Source organism: Solea solea, chromosome 5 (assembly GCF_958295425.1).
Source record: "Solea solea chromosome 5, fSolSol10.1, whole genome shotgun sequence".
Classification (NCBI taxonomy): domain Eukaryota; kingdom Metazoa; phylum Chordata; class Actinopteri; order Pleuronectiformes; family Soleidae; genus Solea; species Solea solea.
The window spans coordinates 4,063,047-4,080,700 of record NC_081138.1 but is presented as its reverse complement, the minus strand read 5'-3'; the positions used below and the strand labels follow the sequence as shown (position 1 = coordinate 4,080,700).

Below are 17,654 nucleotides of genomic sequence, written 5' to 3'. Positions count from 1 at the left end.
ATACGCAAGCCTGACCCAGGGCTTTACCACCCCGAAACGTACCAAACCAAACCGTACCATGCTAGAAACACATCAAACGTGTTTTCAGTCCCTCCAACCTGTTTGCATTACTAGCACAATATTGCTGTTGCCTCTGTTTTGCCTCTTTTGACATAACGCCGCTATACTGAGAAACACAGAAGAGAGTCTGACTGTGTGAACTTATTTGACACTGGTTTGAATGTAAAGAACATATTTAAAATAATGCACCACAGGTTAGAAAATAACTATGACCTTGCAAATGATAACAATGTCAGTCAGTTAGTCATCATCTGCCGCTTTATCCTCCACCAGAGGGTCGCGGGGGGTGCTGTGCCAATCTCAGCTACATGGGGCGATAGGCAGGGTACACCCTGGACAGTTCATGATAACAATGTATTCCTGGAAATAAGGTTACACAACCACCAACCATTGTAAATACATTGCTGTCAAATCCAGTCTAAGCAGTCTAGGTCAACAACCCCACCAAACTCATATCGTCATTGCCAAGGCTTTAGAACATAACTGTTTTTTTTTTCCCAATGTTTTTATGTAAAAGCCCTGTTTTCTGACCCCCATAAAAGTCACCAGGTGATTACAATAATCTTTATCTGCTTAAGCACTTGTGGGCACCCAGGAATGGACAGGTCAAGAGTTTTAGCTGTTTTAGCGTTATCTGATATAAAAAAAACAGCAGCCGCCGCTGCCGCCGCCTGCAGAAGAGGTGGAGGCTCGTGACTTGGAAGACGGCAGTCGAAAATCTGTCTGCGCTCTGTCTCAACAGCAACTGTCAAAGTGCTGTGGCACCGATTCACTAAAGTCCCACCTGCTCGACAACAACAGCATGAGACCGTGACAGTACACTGGGCAGCTCCCAGACACGTGAACTTCCTCTTCACCTTGTCTGGTTAAATTATTGATTTTAATCAAGTTTATGTTCGGAATTACAGTCAGGGTTGATAGTTTGCTGATCAAACAGGAAGCAGTGTGTGTGGGGGAGTTTGGAATGAATATTTTAATCTTCATGTAAAACCTACTCACACATCATTCTGTCATTCTGAAAGTCAAACTTCTATCAAGTTCAAAGTTTATCCATGACCTTGGAAACAGACTGTGGAAACAACCTCAACATGAGATTAATTTAGTAGCTGTTTCAAGTGCTTTTGATGACATCATATGACCTTCATTGGCAAATGGAGTTTGCCCAGAGCTTATGGAGAACAAAGTGAGTCACGAACGCACCAGCACAGCTACTAATTGGACCTTTTGGACGTTTTCTAAACCCATTGTTTTTTTTTATTCATTACAAATATAGTAAATGAACCACATTATATTTTGTAAATTTCTAATAAATGAATCCTAATAGTCTTCAGCACCATTTTGAAACAGACATAAAGCAAGAAAATGGATGGGATTGTGCACTGTAAACCTGTGACATGTGAGACTATTCTAAACTGTGCCACCACTACGTTGCTTGTCATGGGTATTGATAGGTTGAAATTGACAACCTGTTATCTTAAACGGTGTTTAAACATAATGGAAGCAGAAAATTGAACTGAATTAACATTTATATTGATCCCCTATACACTTTGCTGTTATTCTCTTGGCCACTTGGGGGGGGGTTTCCAGGACTTGACTTTTACGGCACAGAGGAATTGCACTATTCTGTGTTCAAACCAATGAAGACCAAAGCATTCGCCGTGTTTCTAAAATGCTTCTCACCCTGGGGTGCTTATTATGACATTAAACTGGCTCTGAGGAAAAGGGCCGGTGTCCTTACCTGCGTCATGCTTCTGTTACGTCTTTGCGACAGTGATTACACAGGAGCCCAGAGGGACACAGAAGTTGTTGGTTGCCAATTTAAAACCAGAAATCCCTTTGGTGCCCCCACCACCCCCCCATTGTTATGGGTCTATGTAATAAAAGGCCTGATATTGATTATTGGAGTTTTTCGCAGACAGTGAGTAAGATTAAAGGTGTGTTCACACCTAAGTATGCAGGTGTTGCCCTCACCTTCTAGCAGTGGGTCGACACCTTTGCCGTGCTCCAGGGCAATGTGGCTAGCAGGGGTAAATGTGCTAGCGTAAGTGTGGAAGAGGAATCGAAGAGTTGGGATGGTCCGTACACAGAGTCCTCAGTTCTGACTAACAGCAGTTCTCCTCCCACTTCTCACGTCTCCTCACTAAGGGATGTGGATGAAAACACCAAGGCTGTAGCTGCTCCACCACATCCACCCACAGCCACCTGCTGGCCTTCAGGGCCGCTGCTTCAGGGCTTCCTGCACATCATCAACAGAGCTGCCTCCAGCACCTCCACGGCCAACGACTGAATGGCATCAACATGCACATGACTTAGCCTGTGTGAAGTCTGGCTCTCTACCAAACCAGATGACAAATAACATAATATATCCACCTTTCATCAGGCGCACACCAATTAAGCAGATGACTAGGTGTGAAAATAAGTAAACATACACACCTTTCCGTCTAATTAAAACATTTTTTTTTCTGTATGCTAAACTAAGCTGAGCAAGGCTAGGCTATGCTAACTAGTTGAATTCACAGATTTTGGTACACTGCTAACCGCTAATAGCACTTCTGCTATATTAGTTTTACAACAAATCAGCCGCACGTGTACTGTCTCATTTTTAATCTGAAGACATGTTGCTACACCAAGGGTCTTAAACTCAAACAACTTGGAGGCCCCATGAATTTCTGGTAAGGAGGGGGCCAATTAAGTAAAAAAAAAAAAAGTCACAAAAACAACTGTCCAGTCGGGGACATTATTTTAAAATGATATCATTATATTCCATCGTGATATAGCAAAAACAAGACTTGTGATGATATTTTTACATCATAATAAAAATTAAAGTGTTTGTTTTGATTCGTAACGATGTGTAATTCACAATAAATATTATGCAAAATTCGTCTATAAATATCAAAAACTAACATTTAGGTGGCGGGCCGCTAGTTTGAGACCTCTGTGCTACATGGTTTTTGAACGTCACTCCCAATTTCCGACGCAGCTCCAAATTTAAAATGGAAGGTGGATTAAAACAGGAGTGAATCGAGCCTTTTCAAACATTTATTTTCTGTAGGCCAAGCTAAGCTATGCTAAGCTGTGATTTCAGAGTAGTACTGGTCTTATCTAACTCTCAGCAACAAAGGAATTGTGTGTATTCAGCCTCTGAATGTACCTTTAAAATGTAAGCTGCAATAAAACTGGGATGAATCACCTGAAGAAGACTTTCCAAAGCTTTTACGAACCTTTCTTTTCAGTACGGTAAACTAGGCCAAGCTACGGTAAGCTAGATAGTTACTAAATAAGATAATTAGCTGAATAGCTGCCACTTGGAGTTTACAGGTTTTAGAGTGGTACTGGTCTAAGGCTCCAATGTCTATTCACAGCTCCGAGGGTGAAACTGGGGTGAATCATCTCCTGAAGAGGATTTTTTATAACACCTCCATTAAAGCTTAATAACAGGCCTAATAGACCATATGGAAAGATTGATTGCACTGTTTTTCGATTTCACAACAACCCGATATCAAAGGTATGGACGTCAAACGTGGTCAATTACTTAGGAGACGCTTTTCATATCTGAAACTGCGTGACCCCAACCTGTCCCCCGCCCTCACCTGGCACAATAAAGTCAAACGAGAATCCCCATTACAGTTGACAGACAGACAGTAGGCACAAAGTTTGAAATAAAGGTCTTAAAGGGAATAAAAGCTTTGCAGTTGAATGGTGAGGGAATTGTTAAGGATAATACAAAGGAGTGGGATTTCTTGTGCGTTTGTCTGCGAGGGATAACCCAGCCAAAGTTTCTCTATACATCAAAGGGCCGCCGCAAATAAAAGCACACTTGTCAGGGGCGAACAAACTGCCTCCTTTGTGCCTTCTACCAGCCAAATTCAGACGCACAAAGCCTTCGGATGTACGACACTGCAAAGAAGACATACTATTCACATGACATGCTTTGCTCTCTGGTGGTTTGCTGTGTGCTTTTGTCTCCTCAGACCAGAACAGATATATAATATCACTGGATCAAAATCCTTTCAGTGCCTTTTACTCCCTGTTAAAGACTCCCGTTACACTCCCTCCCCCATTTACGCTCTTCCACTATTCTTTCTTTCCTTAAACAAAGTAAACTTGATGCAGCCAGATAACACTTGCAGCCCTCAGGCCTAATGTCCAAAAATGAGTCTCAGGTTCACTCAGTTTCTTTTTTTTTGTTGTGGTCAGACAGACTGGACACGTTTTACTGTTGCTTCAGGAAATCTTTGTCCTCTTTGGTTTCCCCGTTTCTTTAAACATCTGTCGCTTGCATCTTTTACATGCCTGTGAAATAAATCACTATCACGGGGGAAGTTTTCTGTTTTTTTTTCCACGCCAAAGCAGAAATGCAGAGAAAGAAGTCTTACTGCCCACACACTGACATGACTCACAATTACACACACACACACACACACACACATGCACAGGTTCCCTCTGTGAAATATTATCAATATCAACTATTTTTCAATTTGAATGATTTGGGGAATGGTTATTTCAAAATTAGGAAATCTTTATGATTGTTTTTTTTTCAGTTATTAGTTCAAGGAGAATACATTTAGCATCATTTGTGTAAAAAAATAAAATAAATCTGTGTCAGTTTATTGTAGCACAAATTGATGTAATCAGAATAATTTTGTTTAATTAAGGATCCAGAACGGAAAAACTTCTTCACGTGATATTTGGCCATTTTGGATGTATTATTACAGTGGTATAAATGTAATGTTTTCCCTTATTTATTTTATTAAATGTTATTGGCAAACAGCACAAAAGGGTCTCAAAAATAAACAACATAAAGCTCTTGTTTTCAAACTTGTTTCTTTTACTTGACATTTCTGGATGTTTTACTGATTCGGGACACCACAGATTATTCAAAAATAATCTAATCTTGTTTGAAGCATGGTTGAGTTTTATGTTATGTTAACAGCTGATGATCCGTTTGTTTTTGTTTAAATATCATATGCCGTGAAAAGGTATAATGGTTTCCACTGACAGCATAATCAGTATCCCAGAGTTCTATTATTCTTCCTGCCACTCTTCATTATTGACTCTTTTGGTGATAATGACACATTTACCTAATTTCTGTGGAATACCGGATTATTGATTGACTGGAAATAATATATAAAGCCTAGCATGCACACAGTGTGTGAGACTAACAAAGAATGGCTTGATTCGACTGGACTTAGGTACTATTTTTACTCCGTTTTGTTCTTTTTTATTTGAGAGAAACGCCAATTGAACACCTGAGGCACCGTGGCGAGAACCACTGCATCACTTTGCCTTAAGAGATTTCAGTGTGTGGAATAAAGCAAGTCTCTGAGTGAATGCAATGACTCATCACCAGGGTCATTTGCCTTTCACTGCAAATGAGTGTGGGTGTCTGACTAACTTCTAGTTATAAGCTGGATATTGTTTTTTAATCATTGGAGATAGAGAGTGAGCGATGGCGAGGGGGGGGGGGGGACGAGAATGGGTGACAGAGAGAACTTGTGTCGTGTTCAGGACATGTGTGTGTGTGTGTGTCAGAGAAACAAAGAGTGAGGGTCATTCTGAGTCTTTCTCAGATGCCCGCAGCCACGGTATCAAGCCAACGCTTCAGCCTGGAAGTGCAGTTTCCTGTCATCTGGCAGAGAAGCCCTCTGTGTGTCAGCAGTGAGGTATGCCTCGCTCCCACATGCGTGTGAGGGAGAAGCGTGCACAAAGTGGGAGGAGATATTATAAGTGTGGTTATTTGTGCATCTCATGACTGAGTTCTCAAAGTTAAACTTCACAGTTGTTAAAGTGTTTAAATCATCGCAGCCAGATCCAGAATTAGACGGGTATCCTGTGATACCCGTCAAGAAGTGGAGAATCTGGTGTTTCATAAATGACAAATAATTGAATTCTGATCATTTCACCTGCCACTCACTGACCGGCCTACCTGCGTGATTCATTATGACAATGCTCAGTGTTCTCTCACAGGTGATTCAGATTCATGATGTCGTCAGCATCAGTGAAGCCATCTTCACAGCCCTCTCTCTCCTCCACTCTCCTCCAGGCAGTGCGTGCTCTTGTTTTGAGGAGAATTGGCGGGACAGGAGGGGGCGGGACGTAGTGGTTGCAGTGTAACCTTTTTCAGATGTGGACAACACTACATTTTTTTTCCAATTTTTTTCATCCCAAAAACAGTTTCGTTTATCGATGGCTATAAGGGTGTGGAAAAGAGTTCCAAAAAACGGCATAAAAAGCAAGCCACATGGCGGAGTAGTGGCTAGGACTGTTGCCTTAAGGCAAAAAGGACCTAGGTTCCCAACCCGGTTCGAACGAGGGCCTTTCTGTATGAAGTTTACATATTCTCATGTACATGTACACACCAGAAGTTGCAAATTTCGCCGGCTGGGCCATGGGCAGTCCATTGTTACAGCATTTGAGTTGAAAATGTCCAACTTTGGCAACGCTATGATGATGCAACTACGCGACGCTGGATGATGGAACGGTGCCCAATCAGCAGTGAGATCGTCCGGACGACATCCCGTACTTGCTGGCGGTCAGACTCTTATCAAAATGGAGGAAAACATTTCTTGTGTGGACAACACAAGGCACGGCAAACGGTTAGCGAAGAAGTCGATAACGCTGGTGTCTCAAGCTCGGGCCAGCCGGCCATTGATGTGAAATGGTTTGAAATAAATTGCAAACCAGTCTTGAGGGTGTTAAAAGTGCAAAAACAGTTGCAAAAAGACTGACTGAAAGTGGTTTTGTTGTCTAAATCGACACTTAATAAGAGACGTCACTAAGTTTGTCTATTCCTGGGATTAAGGAGTAGCCTACAACTGTGTATGTAAAACTGAGACCACTCAGTTTCCCACAATTTCAATAAAACATTCATATCATGCAAGATTGACAAAAACAAATATGGCTCTGGTTTGTCTTCCTTGGGCCAAAACCTACACCTGGATTTTGATCAAAATCCATTCTTAACTTTCCGAGTTATAAGCATCTCAGTGGACGTAAATAAAGTTGCATCAAAGCTTTTCTGGCTTCAGAGTGACCTCCATGAAGTCTGATGTTGTTGCCAGTGAGTCAGCACCACTTGAGTCAGCGTCACTTGAATGTGAAGATGACACATCTGAAAATGACAAAAATCTGGCGGCGCTCGAAAGACGTGAGCTCCTCAGACCTCTGCAGCCAGCTCTTCATCTGTGAGTGAAGCCACATTAGCTGCTCGTAGCATCATACACACACACTAAGCATCAAGTGCACGGATAGTGGCCGTGTTGCATCGTGGGTAATGTAGGCACCGCATTTTAAAGACACTTTTGAAAGTCCTTTTAAACAGTTGAGATAATTGAGACATGTCCCCATCAATTTTTTTTTTTTTTATTTCCCACAGTTGCCTTGGCGACATGGCTAATTTGAATGTTTTAGCATAGAACAGGAAGCATAATTTACAATGTCCAATCTTGCCCAAACTTTATGTTTGACATATTTCAGTCCAGGGAATCTCCTCCCTGAAATGGTTTGACTAAACGCCAAGTGTGTGGTCCTGCGTCTCGACTGGATCGCCTCGTCTGTGCTTTCTCGGGATTAAAACATTGAAAATCGGTGACAGAGTTCGTGTGTCTGTGGCCTCCCACGTTTTTATAATCAAGTTTAAAACCCTCTAGTGTGGGGCAGGCTTAAGAGCCCTGGCCTCAAGACATTTACAAGCCAATAGTCATAGCGCCACCTCCTGACAACATAAATGAAATCCTTTAATTCAAATGTGAGTTTCATGGCGTGATCTACACTTTCTACGCTGCAAAATGAGACAGGGTTAGTGTGCGTTCTTCACATGCGAGGAAGTGAGAACTACAGTACGTTAGTTAGCATCCTGCCACAACCCTTGATTTGCATGAGGGGGGGAGGGAGTCAATGCAGTCGATGCTTATGGATCAGTGTTGCGTCTGCGACTGGTGCTGCTGTGAATCTCGCTGTGAATGAGTGTACACAGGTTCCAGGGCGAGTAGAGGGCCAACATTTTACATGTGGTCAATTTACAATCTTGATGGGTCATATTGGTAAGCTAGTAAGCAACAGCAACATCAATATATTATAAAGTGCTTAATTTATTGAAACTTTGGTGGCTGTTAAAATTGATATCTTACTGTATTGTCTGGCTTTTGAACTAAGTATTATTTAAAAATGTATAATCACTTCACATTGTCAACTCAGTACCCTAAAACTTTACAATCATAATATCATCACACCATGACACTTTTACTTTTTAAACGTGATTTGAAACATGTCTATCTAGAGCCATGGCTTTCAAAACTGTGGTACGTGTACCACCAGTGGTACGCGAGCTTCCTCTGGTGGTACTTGGAGGAAAATCACAAGTACTCTTCTACTGTATATAGGATATACGCCCACTGCTCCGTTTGACCCCCAGAGAAGCTGAGCTTCCCTGTAAGTTTTTGCAGCATTTGTCCAATCAGCTCACCGCAGTGAAAATAATATATTCTAGAGAAAAGTGGAAGATGAGTTTCAAGTGGTTTTAATGCAGAGGCTGCTACGGGAATACGTTAGTGTAAAGTATTGAAATTATACACACTGTGATATAAATTGGCATATCTGGCCTCTATGGTCAAACACCAGCTACTGCATTCACTTTCGTCACCCTGTTGTCCAACCAGCACAAGGCTTGTTGTCCCAGACTCCTCCCCCTTTAATTTCGCTTTGTCACAGGGTGCAAGGTCGTCATTACCAGACCATGCCCCCTACACTTAGCTCTCAGCCCACTTCCTGGCATATTTCAAAATCAGACATTGGTTAGTTAGCTTCAGAAGAGGGGGTTTAGTTACCATTTAAGGGTTCTACACATCGCCCTGATGCCATCCAATGATGAGAGACACCACTGTGACTGGCTATTTATCTCCAGCCAATCAGAAGATGAGAAGATGAGGAAATGATTAGGCAAGCAAATGACTGCTGGTATACTGTATATGAACCACAAGTTCCACCAAACTATCTGTTCATCTGTGTAATGACAAGAAAAACACACACTGCAGTTAACTTAAACAGGTCTTCCAGTTTCTTCTTTTTTTAAATCACAAATACAGACTATCGCCACCAGCTGGTAAAGGAAGTATTGTATTTTCCCCTCGTACATACTGACTGCTCACTGATAGTGAATGTGAGTGCATGTAAGTGCAACTTCATTCACCAACACATGCCAGTCTGAGGCAGTATCATGGTTGGCTGTCGTCCCAGGCCTTAATCAATCAACTCCTTGTTTCTAGGTCAGTTCTGGACGACATTGCTCTAAACTTGCTGCAGCTCTTTTTCACATCTAACTCGCTGAATGACTGTATTCACAAACACCAGACATTCATTCACAAGAGACAGAAAGCAACAATAAGGATTTCTAAGACGGGAATATGATTAGTAAAATGAATTGCAATGAAATCAGTAGCAGAGGTTGATTGCTCAAAGACGGAAAATATCATAAAATACAGTAAATGGTCCAGTGGAAGCCTTTTTCACTGTGGTGAGCACTGATTGGAAAGATGCTGCAAAATCGTCACTTCCAGGGAAGCTTGGCGTCTCTGGGAGTCAATGTGGCTATGTAGCTGATGCATGATGATTGGAGGAACTGTCTGAGAGGCGGAACCAACCGCGTTGTAGAAATATACACAATCCCTGAGCCTTTTCTATCTAAGTAAAGTTATAAAAAGCAGCCGGTTGTGTGCCATTTATGGACGATATAGCCCATTTACATTTGTCAATAAAAACACCTTCATAGCATTTAACTATATATTTAAAACATATAAATAACCGGGCCTAAAATGAGCCACCACTGGTCCAAAGCAGAGAAATGACTGGGTCGAGATAACAAAAGATTTGTTGGAAATTCTCGATGGGGGTAAAAATACTAAGGCAACATACAGCGTTCTTCCACCCTGTGACCAAAGGATTTGTGTGTATTACTAAGAACAGCAGAGGTGTGAAGTTGTACTCGCGGAGCAGGCACAACAACAGCAGCAGCAGCAGCAGCAGCGACGTGAGAGAGTGATGCAGATGTGAAGCACGGTCTACACAGTCCACACCCACACAGTCCTGAGAGGAGGTCTAATCAGGCCAAACAAGTGAAAACACCCGTGTGGGTGTAACGAGGATGAGTAGTGACTCCGGCAGAAGAGACAAGGTCTGAATTAAAAGTTGTCAAGAGGAATAAAGAGTCAAAAGTGCCAAATATTTGTCTTTATGTTTACTTTTTGATATTTTTTCTTCTAATACTAAGCCTCTGAAAAACAAGAGGTTTGGACGACTGTAGATCAGTGGTAGAGCGAGTCGCCGTTTAACTTGAGAGATGTGGGTTCGAATCCCAGCTCAAATAATCTACATGCAGACGTGTCCTTGGGCAAGACACTTCTGACAGCATGTGAATGGGTATGAATGGGTGAAAGGCAAAACTGTAGTGTAAAACAGCTTTGAGAGGTCAAGTGCCATTTAAATGTAGTGTGTACATTTTAAATATCAACAAATATCCATTAAATACCCATACCCACAACTCTTTCTGTATTTCTTAGTACAGCGGTGTTTGCGTCTCGTGTCACCCGGCGACATTCCGGCACTGCACACAGGAAGTGATTTGTTTCACGTCAAAGTCAACAGATGGAGGCAACAGCAACATTGCGCTAGTAAAGTGGAGTACGACTGAAAACGCATCCAAGAAATGACTCAAAATTCAATTCTACTGCCTCTGTATACACACAAACACTCCCTCAGTCAGGTCTGATAGTATTGCCTGAGAGAGCCGGATTTCAGATGGACACAGCAAACAAATACTATGACATTGTTTCTTTTCATGAAGATAACAACAAGTTAACAAAGATAACAAAGTTACAGACTACAGCTTTAAGCAACCTTTGGTTTTCAGTGCCATTGTGATGGACGTAGCTTTTTTTTAAAGGGTAAAAATGTTTACAAAAACACAGCTCTAACAGCGTGGCTCATTTAAATCTAATCACTGTAGACGTTCAGTAACACTCAGAGATTCATCACCGCAGCTCCGCCGTCGCTGCGCGGAGAATCCGCCCATCGGTGACAGACTTAGGAGATGAACAAAACTCTGAGACAACAGGATGCTGCAAAGTGAATGAACAATCGGGGAGCGTTTACGGCGCGTTGAAAAGGAACAGGTGTGACGAGCTCCTGGGAAAGAGAGATCATTTGAATGTCTGCCTATTCCCTAACCATCCTAAAGAGATGGAGTCATCCATCCACTCAGTGTGCAGTGTTTCCTGGAAGTTGCGGTAAAGGGTAATGAGTATACACTCATGCACTGTAACACCAGTAGGTGTGGGACTTAACCCTGTCTCCATGGCGATTGCTGCAATGATGACAAATTTGCTGTTTCAATAACATTAACACGGGAGGATATTTTACAGTGTGTGCCATGCAGACGGAGGAAAACAGAAGTGGCTTGTCAGAGTTTGTGTTTGCAGTCTGCGGCTTCAGACTTTAAGTCAGCAAAGTACTTCAGTGCACTCTGCAAATCGTGAAATGTTTATTTGCAAGGCTACCTGCGCCGTGCAGCTCATTCTCCTGAGGATGAGTCATCCGCCGGCTACATACGCTACGTTTGAGGTGGGCTTTGGATAAGCTCCTGGAGGAGAATGTAGAGGGGGCAAAGAACACTGCTGAGCCATCACAGCTGTACTGATTTTCTGTCACATTGTTTCACAACTGGAGACATTACCTGGTAAAGGAAACTGTAAATCTCTCACACACCATCCCACCCCCCCACCCCCTCTGTAACCACTGCACATGGTCCTGTCATCAGTCAGCTGCTGATAAAAGAGAGCCGGGTATTTGCTGCCACATTGTCTTCCTACAACAACAAAAAAAAGAATGTGTTTGCTGAGCAAAACGCAGAGGGAGCGGGTCGTATTTATTGTAAGATCAAATTCGAAAAATACTGGTCCGACTGATGTCTCTTCTCTCCTGTATGTGACAGACTGTATATAAGTGCACGGAACGTCCTTGAGGACTGACGTTTGAGTTGACCTCGCTCCTTAACCTCTCCTTTTTATGTTTGTATTCCATAAAAAAGTGGATGAAAAAAGGAGTTTGTGTAAAGCTGCTTTTATAAAATCAAAATCTTTATTATTAATCTGCCCAGTTGGTTTTAGCCCATATAATTATTAAAAAAAGTAATATTTTAATTTTCCTGATTAATCAAGTGATCAATAATGTTGAAAGTGAAGTTCTCAAATGTCTCGTTTTGGTCTACAAACCAAAAAATGATTCAGTTTTAATGATTTTTTTGTTAAATGGAGCAAAGAAACCCTAAAAAAAAAAAATCACATTTAAGAAGCTAAAAACTTGTTTTAATTCTTTAAAAAAACAACAACACTCATCCATCATGCCACTCTAACCCTTTTAAAAAGCAGCACATGCGCTTCTCTGCCGACGACTTATCATTTCAGGGCTTAAAGACAAGATACGACGGCCTACCTTCTCCAGAATTACAGCTTCCTCGCCTCTCGAGCTGTAAGTAATCTCCCCAAACGTGCTCCAAATCGCCCGCTTTTTATTTCTCAAGTCGTGTGTCGTCTATTCCTTTTGCTCCCCCGCAGTGGGACTCACTGGACACAAATGTATGTGGTGTAAACAACAATCTACGCGGCCCTGCTTTACATACCGAACCCAGTGTGCATCCCAGGAATTTCCATAACCCCCATATAAACAATTTGCATCGAGCATCACGGGACGGGACACTGTGCAGAGGCGGCGATCTCGTGCCTCTCGTACGAAGCGGACGCTCGGAACTTGGAAAACTTAAAAAAATAACAGATTTTTTTTGAAAAAATTAATTAGAATTTTCCTCCGACTCCACCGCATAAAAAAGAATAGACACCTAAGGAGAATTAATTGTCATTTTCTAGCATGTTCGCGCCGACACAGTGAGAGTGCACACCTACATTCAGGTGACATTTACATATCATTTTTAGGCGAACAGAGGTGAAAGTAAAAGCCAACTAGCAACACCATTAGTGGCAAAAGGACAGACAGTACTGGAGGTCAGCTTCTCCACGAGTCATTCCACTGTGACATATTGCTTTAAGATATCAGGTCATCTAATTAGACAGGGGACGAGAAGTTCACAGCTGTGACGCGCTGCCTTGTGGGAGTCGGGAACATTGTAGGAGGAATCATATGCTTTTATTCGTATGTCACAGTCTGGGTCTCTGTTCGTGGCCATGAACGTATAAATAGAAAAAAAGAGAAAAGGCTCTTTTCAAAAGCTGCTTTCATGAAGAAGAAACGCTGCAAATTCCATTTAGGTCAACGCTTGTGGTTTCTTGAATCCCAATCATAAGACGGGATTCTAATTAATTGCATTAGTGCTTCGCCTGAGTGTGTTAATGTGATTGATCGTGTGATGTGTGGCAGAGTAAATGTTGTAAAATGTGTTTTTAGCAGTGTTGTCTGTTTGTCAGTGTTCATTACCACTCATCTCTCTGTCTCTGTGTGTGTGTGTGTGTGTGTGTGTGAGATTCAATAAAAGATATTTTGTCCTGTAATCAGGAGCAGAAACAATAAAAGTGTTCAGTCAAAACCCCCTTGACAGCCACATGTAGTCAAATATAGACGATACCTTCAAAGCAGCTCTGTCTTGAGGGCAAAATGCCATTAAAGTCAGTGTGATCTCTGTTTAACAATAAAGAAAATGGAGTTAACAACTTTGTGACGCATTAACACCGAGGCTGTTTTTTTTTTCTTCTCTCTCTCTCTTTTTTTTTTTTTTTTTAACGAACAAATCACAACACATAGCATGTAATGTCTCTCATGGAGGCAAGATAAAACAATGGGTCCGACATGATCTGAGATTCTACCTGCAGTTGCTAAGCAACACCCACCTCCAACCTCTCAATCTGTCCCATTGGTCAGCAGGAAAAACGCACACGGCGCCCCATTGGCTGAGAGAAAGTTAATAAACTTTAGCCAAGACCTGCCTCCCTGTGTGCGCACACACACACACACACACAAACACACACACACACGCACCCCACCCGCCCCTCCCTTCTCTCTCACACACGCACACAATGAAGAGATTCTTGTGAATGAGAGCATGAGAGGGTGTCAGTGCTTGCGCAGTACAGTGCTGATATATGCATTGAGCTCCTGAGCTAAAAATAAAGATCACTGAAACGCTGTGCCACTGAAAGTTGCAAGACTGAATTCAAAGTGACAAGTCTAGTTCTCTCCAGACGGAGCAGCCAGGTCCCACCCTCATCATAGACGCATGCAGGAGGGATTCTTTTATTTATTTTTTTTGGTACAAAGCTTTTTTTAGGAGAGAGAGCGAGAGACAGTTCTAATAAAAGCTTCTTTTTTTTCCCACCCATTATTCACATTTATAATCAGGAGGAACAAAAAAAAAAAAAGCATAAAAATAAAAATAGTTCAGAGACACAGTTCAAATGTGGTGTTTGTCAGTGGTTCCCACCGTTTTTTTTTTAGCCGAAGCATCAGCATGTGGCAGGTATTGTCTTCATGCTGTGAGTCTGTGTGTGTGTGTGTGTGTGTGTGTGATGCTGGACCTGCTGGAACAGGAAGTACCTCAGAGGCGGACAACAGCCGAGACACGTGTCCTCTGTGCGTGCGGGTGTTGGTCTGTGGACAGACTGGACAGGGACACGCAGACACAAAAGTTCAACACAGGTTCGTTGAAGTCAGGGGTCACGGTGAAGTGAGAGCCCGTGAATATTAAACATTCATGTAATAATAAATAATACATTAATACGTTATTTGACACTTTTTGATTATGTCTTACTGTCTAATCGCTAAAAACTATACAGTTTTGTGATTTTGAAAGGACAAGAATGAAAATTTGGGGGCCACACGGGGGCGTAGCGGTTGGCAAGAAGATCCGGGTTTGCGATCCTGTTGGAACAACCTTGGGTTTTGTCTGGTTTCCTCCCACAGTCTAAAAACCTGCAATATTTTTTTAGATACTTTATTAATCCCCTTAGGGAAATTATTCTCTGCATTTTGACCCATCCTAGAATTAGGAGCAATGGGGATTGGGTACCTTGCTCAGGGGTACCCCAGCCCTTTCGACCTGGTGGGGACTTGAACTGGCGACCTTCCGGTTACAAGCCAAGTTCCCTTTCCACTTGGCCACAGGCTGCCAATATGAGGATTAGGTAAATTGGACACTGTAGATCAGAGGTGTCAAACTGGCGGTCTGCAGGCCACATGTGGCCCCCCAAATTGATTACCTGCGGCCCAAACATGGCCCATGAAAACACTCTCCTTTAAACATAGTTGGCTGAGGTGATATAGAATAAAGACTATAAAAATAAATGTGCTTAATTTGTCATTAAATGTATTACAGCCAACATTAATGTACATATATATCAGCTCGTATGGTTGTCCATTTTATTATTTACTCCATTTTAGATTTATTACTCTGTTTTTGTAATTATAACAGATTTATTTTGCGTCATAAATATGTTATTAATCGAAACAAGAACTTTTACTTTGAAAAGCTGTGAAATATCATCATGAACATCTTCATGACGAACACTTGCTTTTTCCCATTTTTTTTCCCCCATAGACCGGCCCCCTCATGACCAGTCTAGACACTCATGGCCCCCAAGTCGTTTGGGTTTCACACCCCTGCTCTAGATTGCCCTGAATGGTTGTTTGTCTCTTTATATGTGGCTCTGTAATGGACTGGTGATCTGAGATTGACACCGGCGACCCCTGCGACCCATGTGTAGGATATGTTGTTGGATGGATGCACAAAAAAAAAATCCCATTTGCATTGTAAAACTAAATTGACACATTATTCTATGTCCTTGTTCCGTTGTATTGGAGCAAGAGTTAAATGATGACCAATAATTGCAAATGAGGGCTTTTGAATTATACTCTGCTTATCTCATTCCATCTCACAACTCATTTAGTTCTGGTTTTATAGCCAACATATATATATATTTAGAGCAGAATAAGTTGCAAACAACATGTTTTGTCTTAATTATTGCAAAAGAAACGTATGCGTATTATAACATATCGCACAACGTCAAGCTCACTTCACATTTCAGTGACGTTGAAGCTACAGAATATCTATCCCCTCCTGCAAATGAATCATTATTATCTTTAATGTGGCTTAAAAATCTATTCAGCACATTTCAAATACAGTAGATGTCTAATTCTTTATTATTATTTTTTATTCTTTATCTAATTTTTTTTTTTTTTTACCTCTGCCAAGGACGTTATGGTTTTGTTTGTGAGCAGCATAACTCAAAAAAATAAAGGTGGTATATTGAGTGAATTTCCTGTGGATATAGGTTACGGCCTATAGAAAGAAATACTTTGCGAGACAGAGGACTGAGGACAGAGAAAAAAAACACCAGTATTGCTTTAAATCAGAAATGTAACGGCACTTAATACGTCTGTGTTAGTGTAGTTTGGTCCAAATCCTGATTGTGATCCGGATTGTGGAGCTGCAGGAATTTGAGCAGCTCTGCTTTCAAAACAGGACAGAAAACTTTGCACATCCACTTCTCAGGACACATGCGTAGAGAGAAAATAATAAATTAATCATCGAGTCGCGAGTAGACTCTCACACGCTGTCTGAACTTGCAAAAATGCTTTCATTACTGCAGCGTTCCGGTATTAGACCTTCTTATTTTCATCAGGTTTGTCTGACGGAGGTTCAGACAGTGTGCGAGAGTCTACTCACTACTTGTTTCTCTTTTAAAAGCTAAATTTGCATATTAATTTTATCCAAATATCTTAAGATTTTGCAAACTCCCCAACCCCCACAGAGCTCGGCCAATTTTAGTTGCTGTGGGTAGAATATTTATATATTTTTTTTAATCAGAAATCTATTTAAATTTTATTTTCGACAGGTCTCGGCCCGCAGATCTGGCAACCCTGTGTGCAGTGGACATATTTACACTTTACACAAGCTTTTTATACCAAGAGAAAAATATCGAGCTGACAAGGTAATGCTATTAACGTTAAAAAACACTGCCATGTACCACTGGTGGTACACGCTCCACAGTTTGAGAACAATGGTTATAGATTGTCAGAAAATGCTCTAAACACTGTAGCAGAAGTTCTTTTGAAAAGTTTTCTGTGCAAAAAGAAACAGGTGGATAAAAACCCACACTCTCATGAAACGTAAAGGACTAATTAGCTATTTTCTTTCTCTTTTTTTTGGATTGCAGATGACGCATCACTCAAACCTGGAGGTGGAGTTTGTCTTCTTTCTCTTTCCCTTCCAATTTTCACCTTCCCCGAGACTGTTCGACATCACATTTTGTCCTCAGAACTTAATTAAAAAAAACACATTCACGCTCACTGTAACGCCAATAAAACCCAGAAGGAAATCCATTTTTTTGATTCGGTTACAAAGAGTTTTCATTATGAAACCTCTACAACCGCATGTTGTCAACTGTACAAGAGGAAAGGATTGAATTAAAAACACAAACTGCTGTTTTCAACAGATCCAATCTCTCCTGCAGCCATAGCTCCGGCACGTCCCTGATAATAGCTGCCACAGGAAACACGGTCAACGACCACACTGACCACCGCTCTGAAGAAAAACTGCA

General features: G+C 41.5%; 1 protein-coding gene across 3 annotated transcripts in view; it reads right to left on the bottom strand.

Moving 5' to 3' along the window:
* The window catches only part of kif18a (kinesin family member 18A), a 48,740-nt gene that overhangs the window by 1,760 nt on the left and 29,326 nt on the right, over nt 1–17,654 (bottom strand). For 2 of the 3 annotated variants that reach the window (XM_058629031.1, XM_058629032.1), the window contains exon 18: nt 14,482–14,717. In XM_058629031.1, the coding sequence (XP_058485014.1) occupies nt 14,497–14,717 (221 nt within the window). In that variant the 3' untranslated portion in view covers nt 14,482–14,496. Of the gene's footprint in view, nt 1–14,481; nt 14,718–17,654 lie in introns of those variants that run through there. The other variant, XM_058629036.1, reaches the window with a different exon arrangement.